The sequence below is a fragment of the Exophiala viscosa genome, assembly GCF_022695815.1.
Source record: "Exophiala viscosa unplaced genomic scaffold EDD37scaffold_16, whole genome shotgun sequence".
NCBI classification, from domain to species: domain Eukaryota; kingdom Fungi; phylum Ascomycota; class Eurotiomycetes; order Chaetothyriales; family Herpotrichiellaceae; genus Exophiala; species Exophiala viscosa.
This window is the reverse complement of record NW_026944368.1, coordinates 102,904-126,581: the sequence shown is the minus strand read 5'-3', so window position 1 is coordinate 126,581 and position 23,678 is coordinate 102,904. Positions and strand designations below refer to the sequence as shown.

General features: G+C 49.5%; 11 protein-coding genes across 11 annotated transcripts; 7 read left to right on the top strand and 4 right to left on the bottom strand.

The window, feature by feature from the left end:
* The first annotated feature begins 414 nt into the window (after positions 1-414).
* Positions 415-3,010, top strand: EDD37DRAFT_201619 (uncharacterized protein). Its single transcript, XM_062810179.1, has one exon. It carries the CDS (start codon positions 543-545, stop codon positions 2,856-2,858), a length of 2,316 nt encoding a protein of 771 aa, XP_062665514.1. The 5' UTR covers positions 415-542; the 3' UTR covers positions 2,859-3,010.
* Positions 2,953-4,850, bottom strand: EDD37DRAFT_201610 (tRNA-dihydrouridine synthase 1). Its single transcript, XM_062810178.1, has 2 exons — positions 4,580-4,850; positions 2,953-4,520 (listed from the first exon to the last, which is right to left on the bottom strand). The coding sequence occupies exons 1-2, from the start codon at positions 4,760-4,762 to the stop codon at positions 3,048-3,050; spliced, it is 1,656 nt and encodes a 551-aa protein (XP_062665513.1). The 5' UTR covers positions 4,763-4,850; the 3' UTR covers positions 2,953-3,047.
* A 1,315-nt stretch (positions 4,851-6,165) lies between these two features.
* EDD37DRAFT_201387 (poly(A) polymerase) lies at positions 6,166-7,074 on the bottom strand. Its single transcript, XM_062810174.1, has 2 exons — positions 6,632-7,074; positions 6,166-6,581 (listed from the first exon to the last, which is right to left on the bottom strand). Exons 1-2 carry the CDS (start codon positions 6,864-6,866, stop codon positions 6,280-6,282), a joined length of 537 nt encoding a protein of 178 aa, XP_062665512.1. The 5' UTR covers positions 6,867-7,074; the 3' UTR covers positions 6,166-6,279.
* Positions 7,075-7,777: 703 nt separating this feature from the next.
* EDD37DRAFT_201327 (Alpha/beta hydrolase family-domain-containing protein) lies at positions 7,778-9,484 on the top strand. The gene is made up of 4 exons (XM_062810172.1): positions 7,778-8,132; positions 8,180-8,318; positions 8,366-8,474; positions 8,518-9,484. The coding sequence occupies exons 1-4, from the start codon at positions 7,863-7,865 to the stop codon at positions 9,320-9,322; spliced, it is 1,323 nt and encodes a 440-aa protein (XP_062665511.1). The 5' UTR covers positions 7,778-7,862; the 3' UTR covers positions 9,323-9,484.
* EDD37DRAFT_201524 (uncharacterized protein) lies at positions 9,471-11,880 on the top strand. Its single transcript, XM_062810177.1, has 2 exons — positions 9,471-9,740; positions 9,793-11,880. The coding sequence occupies exons 1-2, from the start codon at positions 9,618-9,620 to the stop codon at positions 11,434-11,436; spliced, it is 1,767 nt and encodes a 588-aa protein (XP_062665510.1). The 5' UTR covers positions 9,471-9,617; the 3' UTR covers positions 11,437-11,880.
* A 443-nt stretch (positions 11,881-12,323) lies between these two features.
* On the top strand, positions 12,324-13,917 carry EDD37DRAFT_613661 (Aldehyde/histidinol dehydrogenase; the record flags this gene model as incomplete). The annotated part of the gene is made up of 4 exons (XM_062815474.1): positions 12,324-12,874; positions 12,908-12,914; positions 12,956-13,213; positions 13,297-13,917. The coding sequence occupies 4 exons, from the start codon at positions 12,324-12,326 to the stop codon at positions 13,915-13,917; spliced, it is 1,437 nt and encodes a 478-aa protein (XP_062665509.1).
* Positions 13,918-14,020: 103 nt separating this feature from the next.
* EDD37DRAFT_201331 (uncharacterized protein) lies at positions 14,021-14,519 on the bottom strand. The gene has a single exon (XM_062810173.1). The coding sequence runs from the start codon at positions 14,424-14,426 to the stop codon at positions 14,124-14,126; it is 303 nt and encodes a 100-aa protein (XP_062665508.1). The 5' UTR covers positions 14,427-14,519; the 3' UTR covers positions 14,021-14,123.
* A 154-nt stretch (positions 14,520-14,673) lies between these two features.
* EDD37DRAFT_201471 (aliphatic nitrilase) lies at positions 14,674-16,409 on the top strand. Its single transcript, XM_062810176.1, has 5 exons — positions 14,674-14,998; positions 15,059-15,144; positions 15,244-15,444; positions 15,495-15,934; positions 15,983-16,409. The coding sequence occupies exons 2-5, from the start codon at positions 15,131-15,133 to the stop codon at positions 16,366-16,368; spliced, it is 1,041 nt and encodes a 346-aa protein (XP_062665507.1). The 5' UTR covers positions 14,674-14,998; positions 15,059-15,130; the 3' UTR covers positions 16,369-16,409.
* On the bottom strand, positions 16,207-17,238 carry EDD37DRAFT_201391 (succinate dehydrogenase cytochrome B subunit). Its single transcript, XM_062810175.1, has 3 exons — positions 17,103-17,238; positions 16,963-17,050; positions 16,207-16,912 (listed from the first exon to the last, which is right to left on the bottom strand). The coding sequence occupies exons 1-3, from the start codon at positions 17,140-17,142 to the stop codon at positions 16,450-16,452; spliced, it is 591 nt and encodes a 196-aa protein (XP_062665506.1). The 5' UTR covers positions 17,143-17,238; the 3' UTR covers positions 16,207-16,449.
* A 154-nt stretch (positions 17,239-17,392) lies between these two features.
* EDD37DRAFT_201301 (uncharacterized protein) lies at positions 17,393-19,272 on the top strand. Its single transcript, XM_062810171.1, has 3 exons — positions 17,393-17,495; positions 17,539-17,604; positions 17,654-19,272. The coding sequence occupies exons 1-3, from the start codon at positions 17,407-17,409 to the stop codon at positions 19,077-19,079; spliced, it is 1,581 nt and encodes a 526-aa protein (XP_062665505.1). The 5' UTR covers positions 17,393-17,406; the 3' UTR covers positions 19,080-19,272.
* A 578-nt stretch (positions 19,273-19,850) lies between these two features.
* EDD37DRAFT_201298 (uncharacterized protein) lies at positions 19,851-21,983 on the top strand. Its single transcript, XM_062810170.1, has one exon. The coding sequence runs from the start codon at positions 20,008-20,010 to the stop codon at positions 21,736-21,738; it is 1,731 nt and encodes a 576-aa protein (XP_062665504.1). The 5' UTR covers positions 19,851-20,007; the 3' UTR covers positions 21,739-21,983.
* The last annotated feature ends 1,695 nt before the right edge of the window (positions 21,984-23,678 follow it).

Below are 23,678 nucleotides of genomic sequence, written 5' to 3'. Positions count from 1 at the left end.
TGATCCCCAATATAGCTGTCAACTCTCTCCAGCGTCCTCGAGCGTCCCATATCCAGTCACGAATGTCATGAGAAGAGCTCATAAAGCTCGCAAGTTGCTTGAAGGAGACAGGTGAGATGACTCGCAGACTTTGCGCAAGGGACATTCCTCTTCTCGAAAGCTATCCCAGGCAGAGCGCCCTTGAGCTACTGCAATCTATGATCTGCTATGAGTATCGCCCAAAATATCAGTGCTTTCTTTGTCCAGATATATCACAGCATCAAAGGTTATTGTACTGCTATGGTTGATTCGAACAATGGGAACAAGGGCATCTCAGATCACGTGACCACAATTGGGCTTTGTCGCGAGGCTGAACTCGAAAGGAGGCATACCCGCAGCCCGTCTCTTTGTCACTGAAGTGCGCGATCAATGGATGCCCGCGCCTCGCGAGAAGGTATTTGATCAGTGACTCTCCGCTCATCTCTTCCTGCTCTCTTCAAATATATACAAATACATTTCCTGACACCCACAACTCTTTGGTAAGCAACAACCACAGGCCGAAAATGCCTCCCAAGCAGAACAAGACTCCTGGAGCAGGTAGCAAACGTAAACGAGGCTCCAGATCCAGCCCTTCCACTCCCTCATCTAGTGCTAACACTCCTAACAATGCTCAGGGTCGTCCTTCCAATGTTAGCCGGGCTACGAGGGAGAATAGAATCGATAACTTCCGACAGCGCCTCTATCCGCAAGTCACTACTCGAAGAGTAATTGAAGTCTTGCTCGAAACTAACAACGACGATGCCGAGGCTGCGTACCAGCAGTACATGGCTGCTAGAAGACAAATTCTTGCCAATCTAGGTCACCCTCAAACCGCCCAAGCCAACGCTAGCGACAACGAGGACGAGGAAGAAGGTGGTGAGCAAGGAGAAGATGGAGAGACAACTGCAGGGCAGGTCCAGGCCCTGCCAGACGCAATTGAACTCCTAACTGAGACAGATATTCCGTGGAACGCAAACACCGAACAAGAACGTCGAAATGTAGCTTACACTCTCCGGGAACATGTCCGAGATTCAACCCTGTTCACCGACACACTTACTCGCACCGAAGCCGTCCTGTGGAATCACCTCCAAGAGTACGATATTGCCACAGCTCAAGAAACCTTCCAAAGCGTCAACCACGTCAGACGCCAACTCGCAAGAATCTTTGACAAAATGAGAACGCCACTGCAACGTGATGTCGTGCATATGAAGACACGAGGGACTGGAGGAAAAAAGGCTCAGGCTGACGCCAATGAGGAGGAAGAAGAGACCGAGGAGGAACGAGCAGCAGCCGAGGAACTCAAGAGAGTCTCAATGTCCCAGGACGAGAGACTCGCTGAATTCATCAACATTACTGGCCGTCCAGACTGGTATTCGCTGCTCCTTGTACTCCAAGCACACAACTGGAACCTTGTGAGGGCCGTTGAGCAATGGTACAGAGACGGGGTACCACCTTATACAGATCGTCCAAAGCGCTATCCAGGCCAAAAAGGTGGCATTCAAAAGGAGGAGTATGGGATGAGACTTGATTATATGACCGGAAAACCCATGACCAAGCCCAGCCCTGAGGATTGCATACCATCAAACTTGGAAGCCGATGATGACGACCAGTGGCGTGACGAAGACGACTTTTTTGATCCTGAGGAAGAAGGAGACAGTGAGCTCGAGGAGACACCCCCTCCACCACCAACCTCGGAGAGCAAGAACAATGATGACCGTAAAAAGCCAGGTTTCACAATCAACAGACTCACCAAGCTTCCGTACAAAGGAATGCCGAATCCACGAAGGTTTGTGTTCGAATACATTCAGAACGGCAAGTACGTTTCCAACATCTTCGAGCCAGAGAAGTTTTACTTCCCAGAGCGAGGTGAAGACGAAAACCGCCCTCCCAAGACCAACAGGAGAAGCAGCAAGCCCCGGGACAAACCAGTGCTCTTCGACTGGAACAACGGCAAACACATCACGTTCTTGACCAACTGGTATCGTCAAAACCTGCAACGAACAGTCGGCACACTCCGACGAGCAGCCCATCAGACCTGGTCCGAGGCCGAGCGCCAATGGCTTCACGACCGCATGACGGAACTCTTCCAGAAACACAAAGCGAAGAACCCCAACAAGTCTGACGACGAGATCCTTGAGCACATGCACGTCGACACGGCGACCAAAAATGCATGGGAGAAAGCTTACAACGAGGAATTCGTGGGTACCAAGCAATCCGGCGGGATTCGCAAGCCACGTAACGCGGCCGCCCTGATGACCATGCGCTCGCGCGATGCGCGTATCTGCGAGGACTTCCTGGTCAAACCTGATGACACGTACTTCACCAGACGCAAGCACAATAGAGTCAACGAACACATGTCCCATCACGAAGTTGGGCCCGATCCGTACGGACAATACGACTTCACTGACTTCGCAGACCTTGATCTGGAAGGTTACATGAGGACATCCACGTTGATCGAGCAGGTTGACTACGAGTTGTATTTCACTGTCGATCTCAACGAGCGAACATTCTGGTTCTGGGGTCGTGTCCTTGCTGCCATCACGGAGTTGTACATGACTCGTATGACTGTCCAGGACCAGGCCGTTGCCATGGAGCTTTTGAACTGGGTTGGCTTGCCTGAGATTGATGTCATGACCATGTCTGAGGATGAGGTCTTGGAAGCAATCCGAGACATTCGCGACGCGGCACCACTGGAAATAGAGCGCAATGATGTTGAGATGGAAGACGAAGATGCAGAGAGTGACAGCAATGAGGGAACTCCCCGTGACGTCCCCGATGGAGCGTCGCCGTCTCATGGTGACGCCGACGAGCCGCCGGCGAAGAGACAACGACTTGAGTAATTGAGGGGAAGTATATTGTTCTGCAAAGAATCTGTTGTGTCGAAAGGTGTCTTTATTACGAGCTGGACTCGCGGAGGAACCTTTTGGTATGAATTGCTTCTGGGTATCTGGATGGTTGACTATGTTACGTTTTTCCTTGAATAGGTTGACATTGTACAAATACAATTGACTTTGAGACATTCTTTCGTTTCAACCGCAGACCAGAGCGGCTTTTGGTGTTTCATTCGAGGCGTTTCGAGAGGGAGTAGGCTGACCATCGTACTCATCGGTCCGTTGTACTGGATCGCTCTTGGTCTCGGTAACTTCATTCATGGCTAGTTTGGCGACTTCCTTCTTGCTGAGCTGAAGCGCGCCTACCTTGATGGCTTCCTCTGGTAACGGCCGTATGTACGGCTGACACACCCACCATGGTCTCTTGTAAATTGCTTCTGTTTTTTGTTTGGGCGTCATCTCCTGTTCCGGAACAGTTTCGGCCTTGTCTACCAATTCTTTCGAAGTCGCTGATTCTTCCGCTTGATCGAGTGCGTTCCTGACGGCCTCTTCGACCATGGCAAGTACTCGTTCGAAGCCTTCCATCTCCCCACACCTGGTCCTGGCCAAGGTATCTCGAATATCCGTGTGTTTGGAAACTAAAGGTCTCAAAAGTTGGAAAAGGTGACCTTGCATCACTTTCAGGTTTGGGTCCAGTTTGAACTTTTTGTCATCGCCGCGCTTGCGCTTTTTGTTGTTGACCGGCTGATTTTCATCCGATTCAGTCTTCTTTTGCTCCGAACTTTCTTTTGGGTCTCCGGGTATGTATAACGGGGGGCGTTCAGGACCTGGTCTTTCGAGAGAGTATGTGTAAATGATGTCCATGTATCGCCTGAAAACTGCATCGATGCGGTATCCACCTTTCCCATCAGTGTCGTACCAGTACTCTCGCGGATTATGCTCCCTTGGCGGCTGAGCAAAAATCGTAGGATCGCACAGATTTCCTTCGGCGCTCATGATACCGTCAGCACCTGTGGCTGCTAGACATGCTTCAATGTCTCCTGAGTTCAGAATGTTGCCGTTGGCGAACAAGACTGTTTCGGGCGGCAGATTATCACGTAAGTAGCGTATCATAGACCAGTCTGCGATGCCGGTGTTGTGGCCCTTCTGCTCACGCCGTCGTCCGTGGACCGTCAATATGCTTGCACCGGCAGACAGTATCATCTTCGCATAATCGAGTGTCTTTTCGGGTGTCTCTAGAATCCTCATCTTCGCTGTTACCGGTACCGACAGTTCGTTGTGTAGCTTGTTGATCATCTTGTAGATGCTGTCCCAATCTTCTTGCAGGAAGGCCCCGTAGTGACCACTTTTAGCGATGCCTTGTGGACATCCCAAGTTCAAGTCCACCGCGTCACAGTAGGGAGCTGCATACTCGGCTGCTTCTAGCAGATCTTCCGGCTTGTTTGCGCAGAACTGTACGAACAGCGGCCTGTCAAGTTTTGGATTGCCATCTAGCCAAAGAGGCGCAGTCGACTTCTGTTTCGACTTGAGGCTCTCCCTGGTGGGTCTGAAGTAGTCATCTCGACATTTCGGATTCCCGCCAAAGAGACGGGCGTGGAACATAGGTGTGTAGGCTAGCAAGGACTTTGAGCGGTCTTCATTCAGAAAGGATCGGGTGAGAAGTCTCCAAGCCTGAATAACGAGTCAACAAAGATCGATGGAGGGGCGAAAGGGTAGTGGAGGGGACGGACAAATTCTGAACGGTCAACCATGGGCGCAACGATCATCTTGGGACTCCCAATACTCTCGTAGAAGGCTCGACCGAGGAGCTTCGCAGAGGGGTGGCTTTCGCCAGAGGAAGTCGCTTGCGCCATGGTTCGTTGACCGAGTTGCGACAGACCGTTTACGATCCTTGCAGAAACCGACCTGTACATAAGCACATTTCGAGCCAACGAACACCTCCCCGTGGCGCTTAAATCGCCGACTGCGCGTTGAATAGCAGCAGGCACAGGAGAACGTGGCAGTATTGTAAAGAAGGCAAACAAGACCCAGAAAATAAAATCATCGTCGACTACACGTTTGGCGTTCATACTGTACCGTACATTAATATCTTATCTACACGTGACCTTGTCGGAAAAGTTGCCCATAACTCATAGGCTGTTTCCCAAAAGAGAAAATCCAGGCTGTCAGACGGCGCACGGAATATGGCGAAATTGATCATCCGAAATTGTCTTTTGTCCGTCATTGATGGAATTCCATGTCATCGATGGTGCGACGATCTGCCTGGTAATTCCACGAGGGATTGGACAACAGCCATGTCAGTCTCCAAGAATATTCACCTCATTGAAGTCCAAACCAGAGGTAGCCTGGCTTGCGCATGCTCTACTGTTTGTCTGCCATGTCTTGGTTGCACATTCGCCTCTCTTCTTTTCGACCTCCAGCTACGGGCTTCCGCCATTCTGGTCCTGACAAGCCAGGCCTCCCCACACATATCTTGCAAAGTGTTTTCATGACCTATGCTAATCACATCCGTTGACCTCCGGCGAATTCTGACAGACAAAGCTGCCAAATGAGTCACTGAGGTCCATTCCACAAACGTCCGGTTCCCCAGGATATGAGATTTCGGCTTGTTCGTCGTTATTCAATGCCCAAACAGGTTCATTGCAATTTGCGTCACTGCTCGCACTATCAGCCTCGCCCAAGTCGACAATTGTTGGTGAAACTATCTATCTACGGGCTCCTGTACCTGAAGAGGATGCAATAAGTTCCTTCATCGGGACCTATTGACCTGATTGAATGATTCTGTTGATGCGCAGACATCAGAATCCTGTGAGTGGACTACGATATTTCGGGGCTTGACAACTCACCCAGTTGCTCGTCAAAGTAATGCACACATTCGAAGGAAAGACGTCGTGAGCACAGATTCCTTGCCATCCTGCCTCGGTGCAATAATAGAGCTACCATGATCAGTTACATGGAAATTTCGGGGGGCATGTTATGGTCTCAACCTACACCACAGGTTCCATCCGCCGTTTGGCTGGTGTTGCAGGTATCTGCGAGTTGCAAGGCTGTGGCAACAAGTGCCACAATGGCGCAAATCCATGGCATTCTTGGTCCGGCAAGGCTTCAAAAAACGTGCAGGCAGACAAGGGGGCCCTCATTTGTATAACTACCCCTGACCGGGTTGTTTGTACACCAACAGTTTGCTTCCCCCGCAATTGCATAACATTTCAATTCTCGGAGCCGTTTTCGGACGCTCGCAAGGAGTTTGACAAATATTCACTGGAAGTTGCCAATGAGACGAAGATCCAGCACCGTTCGGCTTCAGGTGTCCGATCAAGCAAACATTCGGTGTCGGCGGCCTTCAACGACCCATCATCAACAACAAGACGCTCACTTGATGCCCGAGCCTCTCACATCGACACGGTGCAGTACCGCTTCTCGGGTTGGTTCATTGCGCCAGGACTACACCCCGATCTCTCGAGCAGACCTTAGCCTCTTCCAGGTTGGTGAGGCCGCTGCCAAAGATTCTGTCGATCCTCTTCTCTCGATCCCACACCGTCACCTGCTCCCCATTGTCGTTCCGCTGCTTGAAATATTTGATGCGGTGCTGTGGGATCCACTCTTCTTCTGTGAATTCGGAAACCCAACTGGACGCTGGTATTTCTTTGATGCCAGTGAACCGCTCGAGGTAGCCAATGGTGAACTTTGAGGCATCGAGACTATCATCCCAGTGCATACGGTCAAGCACATCTGAAGAAAGAAATGAATAAAAACCATCCAGCAATGGTCACTTCACCTACCATGGGCTGATCTCATCTTCGAGGCCGTGGTCGACATTGTCGTCGTTGTTTTCGCAATCTTTTCGCGCCGTCGAGGTCTGGCATAGTGTTGCAACTCTTCTAACCTTCTCAAATCCTCTCTCTCTTCTTGCTCCTTCTCCTCTTGGATCTCCCGAATATGTCTCTCTGCGATACTTCGGAGCTCCTGAATAGTATCTGATGACGCTTGGATCGTTTGCGCTGAAGCTTCGGTCATAACGGGCTTTCAGTACCAGAATGGAACGGCCGTCTTTGCGATAATACTCGCAACATGGGTCAAGTGGTTCTGGTAAGTGATATAAACGCCATAGCAGACGTTTGAGACCATTGTGGCGGAGCTTTCATTGGTCACTGGATGAGTCACTTGTCAAATACTATGGTAGATTTGATTCGCAGTCGTGACAGGGGTCCCAAGATCGTTCAATGAAACCACCGCGCTGTGATAGCCATCCAAGATATTGCGCGAGGTGCAGTGGTAGTTCATGAAAGAGGGTTTTCTGAGTCACTGAGGTTGGGGCTGTGTCATCGGACGTCCCTGGTGGGAAGCGAGGCCGGCCTTTGGAGGCTGACAACGTCTGGACCTGCACACCTCAGGCACAATCCATGTCTGTTGCACTCCCATGGAATAAAGAGAATGTCAATCCTCTGGTGTTCTGCCATGCACAGTAGCATGTCCTCTAGTGGGGTCAAAGCAGTTGGACGTCGACCGCTCCCAACGCGTAGCCTTGTCGCGTTGAGCACACCGGCAACGACCACCCACATCGTCTTTCTGCACATTCATTCATGTGAGTGCTCGTCAAACACCTCAACGCGTCTTGAGACCAGCGAAGCTACCCTTCTGAACATTTTTCTATACTCGCGCCAAGCGGTTCCTCTTGGGATTCTGTACATACGTATTCATTTCAATTCTTCAAATAAGAGGTTGAAAACAAATTTGTCCATTGTTGATGCATTAAAACCGTTCATGCGAGACTGTTCAGTAGACAAAGCATAATCAGTATCAATGTTTGTCGAAATGTGACCTGGAAGACGGAGTCGAGGAATGAGTCAAGACGCACGATGACGCCCGACAGTCCAGGTAAAGACCGAGGTTGGCCCGATTTTGCTCTCTCGGTCGGCTGCTTGCTTGACATAAATCGTCCTCGTGGCAACATCAACAACTTTCAACATGGGCAGATGGCAGGTTTGAAAGAAACTAAGTCATATCCAGAGGATGTGCTTGTGCCGGGCCAGCTGCAGAGTGTCCCTCAAGCCATCTCGACCTGGGATATCCAGAGATGCGTACTGGAAATCAATATCTCAATTTCGAGTGATCGAGCATGTCGTACCGGCTCAGCATACGAGACACTGGCCGAGAGGCACTGACGTCGGCTACGAAAATACTTTGAGGATTGCAGTAAAGCAATATGTCCCGAAGAGCAATAACACCCCTCAGATTGGAGACGTCACCTTTATTGCTGCCCATGCCAATGGCTTTCCAAAGGTAAGTGGCTTGAAACAGTGTGCTGTTCGTATTCTAAGACAATGAAGGAGCTTTATGAGCCCTTGTTTGAAGAGCTGCAAGTAAATCTGAGCACTCTTGGACGGAGAATACGTGGTATTTGGATCGCCGACATTGCTCACCAAGGCCAAAGTGGCATACTCAATGAAGAAGCATTGGGAAATGATCGTACGTCAAGCATGAGAGATTTCGCACTTTCACTGACGCAGAAGAAGCCAACTGGTGGGATTTTGCAAGAGATCTCCTATTCTTGATCAACCAGAAGCAGGATCAAATGTCTCAGCCACTCGTAGGGATCGGCCATAGCATGGGAGGATCACAGTTGTATGGCTGACAGCAAGAGCAATTTCATGGCTGACTTTTGTAGGGCTCAGCTTGCCTTGATCCACCCTGGCTTACTGCAAGCTCTTATCCTGATCGATCCGGTCATCCAGACGGAGAATCCCAGCAAGGCATTCGCTAAAGCCTCGACATACCGACGTGACCTTTGGCCATCGAGAACAGCAGCAGCACAAAGCTTTGCTAGTAGCAGATTCTACCAAGCGTGGGATCGGCGCGTGCTTGAGAGATGGGTTAAGTATGGTCTCAGAGACCTACCCACCGAACTCTACCCTGAGCGTGGAGACGGCCAAGAACCTCCAGTGACCTTGACGACCACCAAGGCACAAGAGGTCTTTTCGTACTTGAGGCCAAAGTACTACGGCTCTTCAGGTATCGCCTCGGAGGACGACCGTGACGTGTACGGGGACATGCATCCGGATGATGTGGAGAAAGAGTATCCCTTTTACCGTCCGGAGCCTGCAGAGATCTTCCGCCGGCTACCGGAGTTGAAGCCACCGGTTCTATATATCTTTGGGAAGTCCTCGGAGCTTGCAACACCTACATTAAGAAGAAAGAAAATGGAGACAACTGGAATTGGAGTTGGAGGCAGTGGTGGAGAACGAGCAGGTAGGGTCAAAGAGGTGGTGTTGGAGTGTGGCCATCTCGTGCCCATGGAAAAGGTCAGTGCTTGTGCAGAAGCCGCTGCTTCATTTACAGCGTCTGAGGTAGATCGCTGGCAGAAAATGACTCAGGAATGGCAACGACGATGGCTAAAAAGGCCTCGGAAGGAAAGAATTGGCATAGACGACGAATGGAGGGAGATGATTGGGCCAAAAGCACAACGTTCTTGATGAAACGACAAGCACTCTCCTGATCGCAAGGGGATGATCATATCGGCTGTGCCACTGTTATCTGAATTATTGAAGTGTTCAGGATGATTTGAAGCTGTCGTGGACTTCAGCAGTGAAGACAAATGTTGTCTGATTGAGGAAGGTTTGCCTAATTCAGTCACGTGAAAGGATTGCACCTCCTGCGAAGCAGTTTCTGCATCTTTTGGACAATCTGCGTGGCTTTACAAAGACTCCGTCACATCAACATCCACAAAGCGCGTTTCTGTGTACGGTCGAGCAACACGGCGAAGCCATCATGGTATGTATTTACTTTCATGCAATCGTGCAGTTTAGAGATGAGTATTCTAACCAGCATCAGGTTTACAGCTGGGATCCGCACAAAGATGTCTGCTACAAACTCTACATCGAAGAGCGCAAGGTATGATTACCCTCGCTCACCTTTCTGCTCAGTCCAGCTAACAGCCTTTCAGTCCCTTGAGGATATCATGCTGTACATGCGTGATAACCACAACTTCGCGCCTTCGAAACGAGCCTTCCAGACTCAATTCAAGCGATGGGATTTCCCCTCGAAACGCAAACCTGCCCATCGTAACGAGGATCTTGTCGAACGCGTGAGAGAATTATGGGAAGCCAACTACAGTCAACGCAATATGCTTGCAGTGCTTCATGAGGAGGGTCATGACATCAAGGAACGTGAGCTCATGAGATTACGCGCCAAACATCGATGGTTGATGCGAATCCCAAATGGTACCAAGCAGACTCCTGCCGACGAAGATGAAGCTTCACTCGAGGCGCAGTTGATCGCAGCAACCCAGGACGAGTCCACTCTCGACGAATCCGTTCAGCTCACTCAGTCCGGTCAACCAGATCGATCGGTCGTCCCGGATGATCCACCCGAGGATTTCGTGCAGCAGCAAAAGGAGAGACTCGAACAGCTCAAGACAGTCAGCGATGACAGATTGAAACACAAGAAGCGTCGTCGAAGAACCAAAGGTTATGCTGGGCTTCCTGCCGATCCGCCTGGCCCTCCTCGATTCCCCTCAGAGACAACACTTGAGGAAAGCAGAGACATATTGGAGTTGAATGTCAAACAGTACAAGGCGATCCGTGATCAATTCCAGACCATTTGTGAAGAAGAGCAGATCCTTCAGAAGACCGTCGCAGGAGCCGAAAAGTGGCAGGCTGTCAAAAATCGACTTGTATCTGAGAACATTCTCCTGCAAGATGTATTCTCCAAGGATACCGGCGATGCGGAGGCAACTCAGAAGAAAGACCTTGCTCTCGATGTGATTTGTACTGATGTGACCAAGCGTCTTCGGACAATGGGACGACGTCTGACCATTCTGGAGTCGAAAAACGTCCTAGCGATCAACCCCGAACAGGGCCGACAAATTCGTGGTCGCTTTTACGACATCCTCATGTCCACACATTACACCAGCAAGATCGAGATGGGTCCCGAAAAGTGGCAAGAACTCAAGGATGGCTTGATCGCCAGTACACCACTTTTGCAGCAAATCCTGGCTCCAGGCGAAGATGATCCAATGCACGAAAAGAAGAAATCTGCTTTGGAACTGATCTGCCGGGATGTCATGAAACGTGTACGGGATGACCGAGCGAAGAAGAAGGGAACATTCCGGAAGAATGCACCCCAGACTCCAACTCAAACGGCAGACCATGTTGACGAACCCACTTTCGATGGTGCCTATGCTCCCTCTCTGCCTGCCAACCCCTTCAGTGAGATTGCAGCCGCGGCGCAAAATGCAGATCTGTCAGACCTTCAAATCGACCCGCACCTGCTGCAAGTCGCTGATGATATGGGCTCTCCACAAGTTTCGACCATGACGCCAGTGTACATTCGTCCATCCCCGGGGTCGACACTGTACAACAATACTAAGATGTGGTTGGGATCATTGTCGAGTCGAACTGTACAAGAGCTTCATGCAATGCTTGCGAATAAGTATCCGAACGCAAAGCCGGCTCGTATCGAGGGAATCGCAAAAGACGCCAGTGGCGAGATCCCATTTGTGATTGATGAAGATGAGGAACTCGACGCATACCTTGATCATGTTCATGGGCGAAAGGCCACATTCGTTGTCTTGCTCACCAAAGCGTGATCATTGATGGTTGTGATGTGTTCCACCCGGGCGCGGACGATATTTCTGCAGTGCATTGAGATGTCGACCACTGGACGATCGTGGGTCGGACGTGTTGCACTATGCACTTTGCGTGCAGTCTTGCTTGAGCTATCCTGGGGCTGAAATGATCGACTAATTCTTTAGTCTTCGACTGTTGCAGATTAGGGGCTTTTATTGTGGAGCTGGAGACGGGATTCCATGGTCACACATCCACAGACCTTTGGTTCATGCGATTCACCAGCTAGGACGGACGTTATCGCTCGAAAATGAGCTTGATTCGTTCACAAAATGGATCGCACTATTCATCATTCATTCAACCTCCTCGGAGCATTCTTTTCACGCACGTTCTCCCCACAGCTAGTTGATATAAGACTACAAGCACCTTCTCGGTACCATTTCCAGCCATCTTTCGGTGATTATCTTTTCGGCGTCGTGAGGACGCTACCCTGATGGTCTGATGAATATTCCCCCGTGAGTATCAAGCCGGAGTCATCCCTTGCTCCGGTGGATAGCTACCGCAGACTCTACGCGCGCACGGGAGGCTGTTCGGTGAAAAGGGAAGCAGCAGACATGGCGAATACTTTCTCAATGGACTCCATTCTTCGACACCGGAAGGACGTTGGGCATGACACGGGGCTGACCCTGGTGACATTCCACTTTTGTCTGGAACAATCAGAGATCGCTGTGGGAATAAGCACCGACCGGTAAGTCATGGGGAATGATCGTCAGCCAGTCAAGCACTTCCAATAAAGGCGGAGTGTGGTGCCCATGAGGAAGTCTACAAAGACCAAGTAATCCCAACCTAGGTAGGCTTGTTCTTTTCCTCCCCATCTTCGATTTAGTAAGATTCTCTCGAAGCATCCATCATGTCTCCTTCCAAGCTCGAGACGATTTCCTTTGATACATTCGCCAACATCGTCAACGGCCAATCGCGTTCCTCAAAGACAACATATCATGGCGTCGACCCTACCACCAAGCAACCCAACTGGCAAGCCCCCGTCGCCAGTGCCGAAGTTGTCGAAGACGCCGTTGCCGCCGCCAACAAGGCCTTTGAGCAGTGGAAGACTACGACCTGGAAATTTCGCTCAGCGCGCATGGTCCGCTTCAAGGAGATCTTCGAGGCTTACAGGAGTGAAATGGTGGATTTGTTGATCAAGGAGACTGGAAAGCCCCCAGCCGGAGCCACGATTGAGTTCGACAGCTGCTTGGCGGTGTTTGACTGGCATATCAAGATGGAGGAGCCCCAGGGTGAGGTTATCGACACTCCGGAAAAACGTGTCGTCAACAGATTCGTGCCGCTTGGTGTTGTTGCTGCTATCTGCCCTTGGAATTTCCCTCTCATTCACGCTATGGGGAAAGTGTTGCCGGCGGTTCTAATGGGCAATACTATCATTGTTAAGCCCAGCCCTTATACTCCGTGAGTTCATCATGCTTTGGGAACTGTACCTAGAGGGTTGGTATACGCTGACACATTTGCCGCAAGGTACACATTTCTCAGGTCGTCGAGTTGGCCAACCAGATCTTCCCGCCTGGTGTGATCCAGGTACTGGGCGGTGACGAGAAATTGGGCCCAGCGCTCATCGAACACCCTCGTATCCACAAGATCGCTTGCACGGGGTCGACTGCTACGGGAAAGAAAGTCTTGGCTGCTGCGGCCAAGACTGTGAAGCGATGTACATTGGAGATGAGTGGGAATGATGCGTCGATTGTGCTGCCAGATGCTGATATTGGGGAGGCGGCGCAGAAGATTGCTCTGGTAAGTCAAGCAAACCTCAACCTTTGTTTGACATTTGAGCTGCATGTTTAGAAGTATCAGTGACTGACCCTGTCGTGTTGCAGGGCGCTTTCATCAACACAAGCCAAGTCTGCACGGCAACAAAACGCATCTACGTGCACAGTTCGATCTACGACATCTTCCTGGCCGTATTGGTACAAATCGCGCAGAGCCTCAAGGTCGGCGCTCCTGACGAGGAAGGAGTTGTGCTCGGCCCGGTCCAGAATGAAATGCAGTATGAGCGTGTCAAGCATTTCTTCCGCGACAGTCAAGCTGCGGGCTACAAATTCGCGCTTGGATCAGGCGATGTGGCCGACTCCAAAGGGTTTTATGTGCACCCAACGATCATTGACAACCCGCCTGACGAGAGTTTGATCGTGCAGGAGGAGCCCTATGGGCCGATCGTGCCGGTGTTGAAGTATGATGATCTCGAGGATGCGATTCGTCGGGCGAATGATACGAAGTCCGGATTGGGCGCGAGTGTTCACGGGAAGGATCCGGAGGTGTTGGCCCATGTGGCGGAACGATTGGAGGCGGGGAGTGTTTGGATCAATGAGTTGCCGTTCCCCAGTGTTGAGGCGCATTTCGGGGGGTGGAAAGAGTCGGGGATGGGGACTGAGTTTGGGAGGAATGGGGTGTTGGCTTATGCTAATACTAAGGCTATTCATACTTTCAAGAGTATCTGAAGGTTTGAGGGTGGCGGGCTATGTACAGGTTATGAAGATATGGACCTGAAGAGGCGCTATGAGATGATGGTACTTGGACAGGTAATCTGAGAATATGACATTTGAACAGGTATGATTACATGAATATGAAGCTGTCGACACAACCTGGGGTCTGGACAAACACCACTCAAGGCTTAGCATCTTGTGGGTGTAGGAGGACGGCCGGTTTATAGCTTCGAGTCTCGTCCCTTTCGATCGGTGATGCTCCCCATGTCGTCGCCACTGGTGGGATCGTTGTCGCTTGTTTCGGCCTTGAGACTCACGGGGTCACCTAGCATTGAGCGATTGCCCTTTTTGGCTTCATTGAGGTCCTCGTTGGCGATGTCTTTGAGACTTTTCTTGTCGTTGTCCTTGTTGGGCCGGTCTTTCTCCGTCGGTGAAGTGTCTGACTTTTCGGCCTTGAGAGACACAGGGTCGCCTAGGGCTGTTGGGTTGGATTTCGCTGAATCTTTGAGAGATTTGCCGGCCATGATGGATGGTGTTGCCGGAATGATTTGTCGAGATTAGTCTTTGGATGATCGGTCCCTGGAGGTGTTGTTGATGCTCGTGTGGGCTTCGTGGGGTCAGTAAGGGTCAAGAGCTGAGTGTTCAGGATGAGAAGCTGGATGATGTCGCTTGAATCCAGTGGTGTCAGAAGAGTACATATAATAAAGACTCAATCTGCGGTAGACGTTAGGTTCACTTTTACCATGATGTTATGTCCCAAGATCGGGCCAGACCTGGGGTAAAGACCCAATGCTCTGACGTCTTCCATTTCCTTAAATCGTCCTACCAATAGATGTTGGACGCCGTTTGCTTCACCCTTAGATTTGTGCCGAGGCCCGGCACAGGTTTGTTGTGTATCTCTACGCCCACCGAGTTGCAAAGATCTCTGTGTCGTCAGCTCAGTTCCTTCAGCATTATCACTAACACGTCTTGGTGATGGCCTCGCCCACAGATTGACTTCCATCGCCTAGTGAAGGGCTAGAACAACGGAACGATACCGCGGCTCCGGAGGACCACGCTTCTTACACCTAAAGGCCACCAATGACATGTGCAGAAGATAAGAGTCCCCGCCTTTGATCCAGAATGTAGGAGATACCTGGTACTGACTCGACAGCACTCTCTAAAAGGGTATTTGATGCCATTTGCCAAAGCCGCGCTGACATCAACGCCTTGAAGCTTCAGGGAACAGATGCTGGTTTGCCGGTAGGGTAGAAGAATCCCCCATATACAACATCGAGCGAAGGCTTTATCGTCTCAATCCTGGACTGCCTCACTGACAGCATTGTCTTACCTTGGTCGAAGCAATTACCTGGATTCAACAATGGGTAGCACCGAGCCAGCCACGACTTTGCGTATCGCCGCAGCCCAATATGAGCCCGAATGGCTCGACTTGCAAGCTTCGGTGAAGAAGGCTTGCTCGATCATCGATGAAGCTGGCAAGGAAGGGGTCAAGATCTTGGGATTCTCCGAAGCGTTCATCCCTGGATATCCTGCTTGGATATGGTAAACACTTTCTTCACCAAATTTGGCCACAACTTTAACCATTACATCAGGCACCGACCAGTCGATCCGGTCCTGGCGACAAAGTACATTCAGAACTCATTGGCCGTTGATTCGGAAGAGATGCGAACAATCCAAGCTTGTGCAGCAAAGAACAAGGTAGTTGTGGCTTTGGGATTTTCAGAAAACGACCACAACTCGGTATATATCTCTCAAGCCATCATTGACAGTGACGGCAAACTCCTTATGAAACGCCGAAAACTCAAACCTACCCATATGGAAAGGACCATCTTTGGTGACGCTTCAGGTGACAGCTTGACGAATGTTGTTCCAACTTCAGCTGGGAAGCGGCTTGGGTCATTGGCCTGCTGGGAACATGTCCAGCCTCTGCTCAAGTATCATACTGCAACACAGAGAGAGGACATTCACGCAGGCGGTTGGCCGCCACTGTCACCTCATGCTGGACCCGAACTGTGGTCAATGTCAGCCGAGGGTTCGATGAGCCTAGCTTATGACTTCTGAGGTTAGCTAACGTTCTCAGGATGTCTCAATCTGTCACGAACTTATGCTATCGAGACTCAAACTTTCGTCATTCACTCAACAACAGTGATTGGAGAGAAAGGCATCGAGTCCATGGGAACAACGCAAGCAATGCTCATGAATGCTCCCGGTGGTGGCTACTCAGCTGTCATCGGACCTGATGGACGCATGCTATCGGAGCCGCTCGACCCCAAGTCGGAGGGCTTGGTTATCGTGGATATTGATCCGAGCATGTCGATCATGGCAAGAAGTTTTCTCGATATTTGTGGTCACTACAGCAGGCCAGATCTGTTGTGGCTGGGTTGTGATACACGGGAGAAGAAGCATAAGATTGATACTCCAGCTGCTCCTGTCTCGGAGGGAAAAGTTGGAGCATGCGGCAAGTAGGTGTGGAAGATGATGCTCATGCTCATGTCTTTTTCTTCTTCTCTCCTCTGCTTGCATCCGTGTCGTCATATTCCTTCTTTTCTACCATACCATCAGACCAACGGTCCCAAGCACACTGATTCCCAAGCCAGTCCAGCCTGACAACCACACCTGTCTGTTGGTCAACATGGCACCGGTATCCCAGATCAGATGTTTCAATCCATGCACAATGTGGAAGACAAAGGGAAACCCAAAGAAACCCTTGACCGCCAGACGGGTACCGAGCGAAAGGCTTCCGAACCATTCCACCAGACTTGCGGTGTCAAGATGCCAGCCCACTAGCGGCGAGATGAGATATGCTGCCCCATAGAGGTATATAGGTGCCGTGAGAATGATGGCACAATTGCGCATGATGGCACCTGAAACCCAGTGGATCTGAGGCTGGTAGATGGAGAGGTGAGGACTGATAGGGCGGGAGCGGCGCTGGGAAGCCAGAAGCATGTCATTTTGGGCTGCCGTAATGGCCTGGAGTTTCGGTTTGCTTTGGGAGTCGGTGGTAGATAGCCTGCCTAGATCGTTAGGAGTTTCAGAACACCGAAGGACTTGGACACATACCGATGGTGCAGAAGGACGGGTGCGGCGCAGAAGGGGGTGCTTCTGACTCCTGCCCTGAGTCTCAGTGGTCCATTGCAAACGCTATATACTGCATTGGCAGACGTTAGTCCTGGACTGAGCGTTCAGTGTGACCAACTCACGTCCTCGTTTCAAGGGATTTCCCACGATTCGCGACGCCATTGATAAGTGAGGTTGAGAGATGTCCTCCTTGTGAAGAGCCGCGCAAGGATTGTGCAGTGTAGAGACCGAAAGGCTGAGGCAAGGACGAGATGAATGCTCCTTCCCTGCACTGTGGAGGTATATTCGTTCAGCCAATCATATGTCAAGAATTGCGGACTTGGTCTGAGCGTTTTCGAGGGAGTCTAGCCGAAGAAGGCTTTCTTCATACGCCGATAAGTTCCGACAAACTCTTTCCCACTTCTGCCTCTCCGTATCATCACGCATATGAGGTCAAGACGGCGACAGGCATGCGAAGGGTGCCACGCACGCAAGTCGCGGTGCTTGCCTGGCAAGAGCGCCGATACCTGCAAGAGGTAAGAGGTGACAAGTTCACGAAAACGCCGCTAAGGACTTCAGATGCGAAGAGAACGACCTCAGCTGTGAGGCTCATGAAGCACGCACTCGCAGACGGAAAATCCCAAGGTTTAATGGCCAGTATTTGATTCTGGGGCATCGGTTGACACGGTTCTAGAAAAGAGTTACGTTTTGTCGATGTTGCCAGCAAGCTCCAAGCGACAAGTGAGCATAGCTTTGGCCATCAACTCCTCGTCGCCCTCCAAGTCCAAGCTGTTTCACCCAGCAAATGGCCTGCATTGGAAACACTGACCCATGAGCGAGGTCAAGAACTGTGCGAGCATTACCGGAGACTCGCCACTGCAGTGCCTTTCGCGATCTACCCGTCCTCAGTGGCACCACAAAAACTGCTATCGACCTCTCCTATATTGCTTCTTTCAATCATACTCAGTGCCAGTAGTTCGTGTCTAGAGCTTGAGAGGCATTGCGAGGATATATTCCGGCATACTCTGGCCGACCGTGTCATCATCAAGGGACAGCGCAGCCTAGAACTCCTGCAGAGTCTTCTCACTTACCTGATCTGGTATCCCCATCGATTTGATCCTTCGACGCAGCAATACTACCAGTTCCTGCAACTCGCGCTAGGCATGGCGGCAGATCTGGGTTTGTACAAGCAATTCAAGCATGGGAAATTTGCGCAAGCAATCAATGACCTGAACACAGTCAGGACTTTTCTTCTTTGTTACTATCTTGGCTGTGGTTGTGGTATCCTTGGCTTCGATAGGCCGGATGTCATGCGATGTGTTGAGAAGTTGAGGGCTGCAGCAGGAGTATTGGCGGAAGGCTCGGACAACCCGCTCGACAAGGAAGCACCAGCTATCGTTGAGTTGATGCATATTGTGGCACAGCAATGGGACTGCTTGAGTTCCACTGATACTGCAAGGTTGGCGTCCCTGGACTCAACAACAAGTCAGGAAATGTGGAGAACGGCTCATTACAGGTCTACCCTGTCGTCAGCTACCAAATCAAGTTATCACTTCATCTCGGCTTACAGCATCATCAAGAGCGCAGGATATCGATCCCTTCCAGCACAGAAGATTGGGACCTGCGTGGACCATCTCGTGGCTCTTTTGTCAAATGTCCTTGATCAAGACATCTCCTACCTTTTCTTTCTGGGAGGAGTGGAATGGGGACATGTGCTGACGAGTTTGTTTCTCCTGCCAAAGCTGGAGACGTCTTTACCAGTGAAGCCCACCGAGCCAAGGACAGCGCCACTCACGTTTCAGCACGTTGGTGACTTTCGAAATCTTCTTCATAAGATTCGGTCTGAGACCGATACAAACCCCACTCTCAACGCTCCCCATTTCTCCGACTGGATAGAGAAGATCCTTGCAGCCGTGGAGAAGCAAACGATATCTCGGCTGCATTCTCCCACAGCCGATGCTGGCTTAAATAATGAGGAGACAGCACATGAGCTCGTCAACTCATTTGTAGACGATGGAAAGCACGATGGCTCCCACACAAACGGCAATACACGTCACTCGCAAGAATTGGGCACAGAGGACTTCTGGGCAGATTTCATGTCTGATTGGTTACATTGGTGATGGGCAATGTTCAGCAGCCCAATGTAGATGATTTGTCTAGACGTTCCCTCCATGGGACTGGATGCAGACATCGGCCTCATACCCAAATTGGCACGCTCCAATATTCATACTCAAGGTCAAACTACTATCCCGCGTTCCAGTCATGAGATATCGGCGCAGCTAGTTGAACACGGTACGACTGGCACCAACCAGCACAATTTTGATGGAGAAAGTCGCTAGACCTCGCATCTGCAACTCAAATTGAAGTCAATTCTTGTCAATGACATCAAGTTACGGAATCAGCCATTGCGCGAGGCGTTGGGCCGATCTTGTGCGGTATGTCCGGGCAGAGACGTGGTCCTGCGTGCAAACCACTCAGCAATACAGATCCACATTTGTCTCAGCTTCAAGCAGAAATACGGTGTGTCTTTCTATACCATCCGATATTCGGCTGAAAAAGAGCACGCCATAGGATCTCCTGGTGATGGCTCCTTGGGCGTCCGGGGTCACGATGAAGAGAAGGCCAACGGTGTACTTTGACCATAATGACATAAAACTTGTGCGATACGGAATGGTGTGTTTGAGGCTTTCCTCTCGGTTTGGTAAGCATACGGCAATATCTACCCACAGTCATTCTCGCTGTCACACCGTGGATCCTGGGCTGGAGACGAGGAAGCAAACATGATGTGGGCCCCTGATCACAAACATGTATGCTGTGTGCCTGAACATCAGCTGTATGACATCTTTCATCCGGACGGAACAGCCAATTACGCAGCAAGCGCAAGTGTTCGCATGTCTGAATACGATGTCCATCAAAGCTGTCTTATATCTCCTGAAAATCCCTCTCTGATCAAGTTATTATCCTCCCATTCATCATATCAACATCCCCTCCGTGTGAGAGACCACCCTGTCACCCACAGAAGCATCTCTCCACCAGTCGGATACAGCCATGGCAGCTTTCTCATCCGTATGGGAACTGTCCAGGACAACGAACGATTTGATAGGCATTTCAACAGGTTTTCTTCAGGCAGCAACGACTGACAATGTTCAACCCCTCGCATTATTAGCATGTGAAAGCTTTGGAGCTACTCTGCCCATGAGCTACGAAACCCGCAAGACTGTTGGCGCTTTGTGCTCCCAGGGTCATCAAAGCCAGATCATCGAGCATTTGAAGTTTCAAGTGGGATGGCGCAATGGTGATAGTGGTTGGCACCTTTCTCGAAGTGATGCTGGCCAGCGGTTCCTTGGTCTAGCAGCATGCCTCCTTACATTTGACCAGTGGTCTGCTGCGCAGACGTTTCAAGAGCTCATCATTGCTACTGCTGCCGATAAGCTGCTCGTGCCCACAGCAAGACAGCTTCAAGACCTTCTCACGTATCTCGAATCCCGGTTAGGGCGTTCAGACTTTTCAACTAACGTCGTAGGCTGGCAGCTCCATATCGACAATATGAGACGGCAAAGCATGCGCACGCATTACGCACCATCGGGTGCAGTCACGCAGAAGGTTGTCGAAGCCCTGTCCAGCCTCCAACGCCTCGGTGACCAGAGAAGGCACAGTCTGAAAATTGAAATCGTACATCAGGAAGCAGCTTGGGTGATAGCACTGATCAAATGGCTTTTGGGTCGTCCTCCAAATGTTGAATATGGCGGCAGTACTCCTTTGCTAGCAGGATCACAAGTGACTGTCATCCCGTGTGATGAAGGCTTTGAAGGTGATACCGACGACTGGGACCTTGATCAGCGGCTCCAAATTACTGTCTGTGACCGATTTGACAACATTCTGGAGCTGATCACAGCGGGAGACCCTAACCAAGATTTCATCGGGTTAGTGCCGGTGACCAGACTTGCTGAGTCTTTCGTACAGTACTTTGGTCCCCAAGACTCTCCACGGTGGCTAGCTGCCGTTGACATGATCTCTTACGGATGCTCGGCACTCTTGAGACACGTTCGAAAAGGAAAAGATGACAAAGTGAGTCGGCTCTGTCATGGACTGCCTGGTGATACCTCTGTCAAGACAACTGCCAAATACCCCTTTGAGTCCGATATCTCAGAAACAATGGCACGATTCTTAGGACTAGAATCGACATTCATGCTCAAGAAACACCCTCCACACTACTCTGAGCACATCGAGGCGATACAAGAACTTCAACGAGAATTCCTTGATCTCGAAGACGATATATTAGTTGTCAAAAAATGTATCGCAACCATTTTTGCCCTGTCGCTGTTCGTTCCAAACCCCAGTCTGCCGCCACTATCTGTTCTTTACGAGAGTCCCGGATGGACATCAAGAGATGGATTTGAAAGACCAAGATTTCTTCACGAACGTCTTTGGGGTATCTTGCAGGATATCGATGTTGCTATTGACGACAGAGCAGGAGTCGACAGAGAGAGAAATGACACCTCCAACAACAACTTCGATGCATCCCCACGTCATCTTTTCCAGTCTGCTCTCCGGCTCCTTGGTCACCAGGTTTCTTCGGCGGAGTCGCTGGCCATGTCCAGTTTCAGCGGCCAGACCGTCTTTCCCGAGATCTTACATAGCCTGGAGCTGCAGCACGAGAGCCGTGTACGGCTCTTCTACATGCACGGCGTATCTTGTGGAAGAGTGATAAATACAGCCAGGTCACAACGCACCATTATACGGACAGTGGCGAACGCTATGATGACATGGGATTGCTAGAAAGGGGCAATGCTACACCACAGCCTCTGAGCTTGGAGAAAGACGTGCCCTACGATGGTTTCACGAAATGCGAGTTGACATGGCAAGTCGAATGCCGCTACGACAAGCTAAGCATTGCGCTGGGTTCCAATTCCAACAAAGATGAGGTCAATCCAATGGTACCATTCACTACGATGGACGATGTGTTCTTTGTTGACTGCACGCATGATCGCTATACACGGTTTCCATTCACTGACGGATACTATCATAATGGGCCAAAAAGCTTCAAGGTCGTACTCGTTACTGCTGAGGGACCCAGCGTGCTATGGGCCAACTTCAGAACCTATGGCCAAAATCTCGGCATAGTCTGCAGTGATAACAACCACAAGGCTAGACATTACGCACTCTGCAAAAATTCGGGGCATCGCGGTGGTACGTGGGAATGTATGTGTGGAATGCTGCATCAAGGTTGCTTTGAGGTCGGAGGACTTCCTGATCATCTGCTAGTTATTAAAGCCGATTTGAGATCGAACTGACTTGGTGCATGTCTGGTTGGTAGAAGAAGCTGAGTAATGAAAGTTGTTTATTTTCCCTGTGTGTTGAAAAATCCGTTGCTCAGGTTTACTTGCCCTTGCTGCTTACCTTTGCTCTCGATTCATCAACTCGCACTCGAAGCAAATTGCCAGACGAGCCTGAGGCCAGGCTATCATCGATACATGTCAAACAGTGTGCATGATATGATACATTGAATTCTCTGTCCTTCTACAACTACCTATGTACTTACCACGTATTTATAGGTGAGAGAGGCATCATTTACCCACTTCCTACAACGTGATTTACCCACTGATCGAGACCTCGTCGTCACCCTTAAACGCTAGTGTAACAAGGCGCTATCAGACCATTGAATAGTGCGGGAAGCCGTCGCGTAATCTTGCCGTTTAATATACCCGCCTAGGGAAGATCTCGTCGTCGCCTTCGTGGCTTAGTGTTATACTATGTAATATCGAGATTCTTTCCTATCTTCCTAGGACTCTATATAAACGAACTTTTTTTTTTTTTAAACTCTTTTCTTTTCCTCTCCTTATTCTATCGCGGACGAAGAAGATTATCTTTCGTTATAGCTATCGTCGTCGCTACTACTAGGCGTTAGCGTTAGCGTTAAGAAGTCTATTCTTAATATTCTATAGATTAAGCTATTATATAAATAATTCGAATTACTATCGAGAAAGCGCCTTAGTAAAGCTATCGATAATTATTTAATTAGTAAGAATCTACTTAATCGTAATCTTATCGTGTTATACTTTCTATCTAAGCTAATACCTATAGATATCGATATATCGTAGATAAGTATTAAGCTTATAGCCGTACTTTATTAAAAGACGAATAGCTTATAGATTATTAAAGTAAATAGTAGACTTTTACTCGAGATTAAGATTAATATCGTTAAATAGTTATTCTTACTAAATTATTTTACTTATCGTATTTAATAAGGCGAGTAATTTAGCCTCGATAAAAGAAGTTATTACGATCTTTTACTTAAAGGCTCGTTAGTTAATTACTTCGCTAAATAAGATAATAATATAATTATTTAAGCTTCGCTAAGAGTCTTTATTATCGACGAAGAATATATTAAATATATATTCGAAGATATTACTAAAGAGTATAAGTAAATACTTAATAACTAAAGTATATATATCTTTAAGATATTTAATTACTTTATTAATAGCGTTAAGATACTTTTAAGACGAGTTTATAAGGAACTAAGTAAGCTTTAAGAATACTAAAGAGATATTTAGTCTAGTTATTACTACGACAAAGTTAATTAAGTTTATTCGTTATTAGTAAATATAAATTTACTATAGCGTAGTCTTATTTTCGTTAATTAAAAGAGACTTAATAATAATTAGTATAATTTATCGTTATTAAGTAAGTATAATATAAAATCGACTTATAAACTTATC

Excerpts from the sequence above, each read along its gene's own strand:
- EDD37DRAFT_201619 (XM_062810179.1), top strand. The coding sequence starts at position 543 with ATGCCTCCCAAGCAGAACAAGACTCCTGGAGCAGGTAGCAAACGTAAA.
- EDD37DRAFT_201387 (XM_062810174.1), bottom strand. The coding sequence starts at position 6,866 with ATGACCGAAGCTTCAGCGCAAACGATCCAAGCGTCATCAGATACTATT. Across the intron at positions 6,582-6,631 it reads GAAGATGAGATCAGCCCATG|ATGTGCTTGACCGTATGCAC; the intron begins GTAGGTGAAGTG and ends TTCTTTCTTCAG.
- EDD37DRAFT_201524 (XM_062810177.1), top strand. The coding sequence starts at position 9,618 with ATGGTATGTATTTACTTTCATGCAATCGTGCAGTTTAGAGATGAGTAT. Across the intron at positions 9,741-9,792 it reads TCTACATCGAAGAGCGCAAG|TCCCTTGAGGATATCATGCT; the intron begins GTATGATTACCC and ends ACAGCCTTTCAG.
- EDD37DRAFT_201298 (XM_062810170.1), top strand. The coding sequence starts at position 20,008 with ATGGCAGCTTTCTCATCCGTATGGGAACTGTCCAGGACAACGAACGAT.
- EDD37DRAFT_201331 (XM_062810173.1), bottom strand. The coding sequence starts at position 14,426 with ATGGCCGGCAAATCTCTCAAAGATTCAGCGAAATCCAACCCAACAGCC.
- EDD37DRAFT_201610 (XM_062810178.1), bottom strand. The coding sequence starts at position 4,762 with ATGTACAGGTCGGTTTCTGCAAGGATCGTAAACGGTCTGTCGCAACTC. Across the intron at positions 4,521-4,579 it reads TGGTTGACCGTTCAGAATTT|GCTTGGAGACTTCTCACCCG; the intron begins GTCCGTCCCCTC and ends CTCGTTATTCAG.
- EDD37DRAFT_201327 (XM_062810172.1), top strand. The coding sequence starts at position 7,863 with ATGTGCTTGTGCCGGGCCAGCTGCAGAGTGTCCCTCAAGCCATCTCGA. Across the intron at positions 8,319-8,365 it reads AGAAGCATTGGGAAATGATC|CCAACTGGTGGGATTTTGCA; the intron begins GTACGTCAAGCA and ends ACGCAGAAGAAG. Across the intron at positions 8,475-8,517 it reads AGCATGGGAGGATCACAGTT|GGCTCAGCTTGCCTTGATCC; the intron begins GTATGGCTGACA and ends TGACTTTTGTAG.
- EDD37DRAFT_201391 (XM_062810175.1), bottom strand. The coding sequence starts at position 17,142 with ATGGCGTCGCGAATCGTGGGAAATCCCTTGAAACGAGGAC. Across the intron at positions 17,051-17,102 it reads AAATCCCTTGAAACGAGGAC|TATATAGCGTTTGCAATGGA; the intron begins GTGAGTTGGTCA and ends CTGCCAATGCAG. Across the intron at positions 16,913-16,962 it reads CCCGTCCTTCTGCACCATCG|GCTATCTACCACCGACTCCC; the intron begins GTATGTGTCCAA and ends CGATCTAGGCAG.
- EDD37DRAFT_201301 (XM_062810171.1), top strand. The coding sequence starts at position 17,407 with ATGAGGTCAAGACGGCGACAGGCATGCGAAGGGTGCCACGCACGCAAG. Across the intron at positions 17,496-17,538 it reads AGCGCCGATACCTGCAAGAG|ATGCGAAGAGAACGACCTCA; the intron begins GTAAGAGGTGAC and ends TAAGGACTTCAG. Across the intron at positions 17,605-17,653 it reads CGCAGACGGAAAATCCCAAG|AAAAGAGTTACGTTTTGTCG; the intron begins GTTTAATGGCCA and ends ACACGGTTCTAG.
- EDD37DRAFT_201471 (XM_062810176.1), top strand. Across the intron at positions 15,445-15,494 it reads GGATATCCTGCTTGGATATG|GCACCGACCAGTCGATCCGG; the intron begins GTAAACACTTTC and ends CCATTACATCAG. Across the intron at positions 15,935-15,982 it reads GTGGTCAATGTCAGCCGAGG|GATGTCTCAATCTGTCACGA; the intron begins GTTCGATGAGCC and ends TAACGTTCTCAG.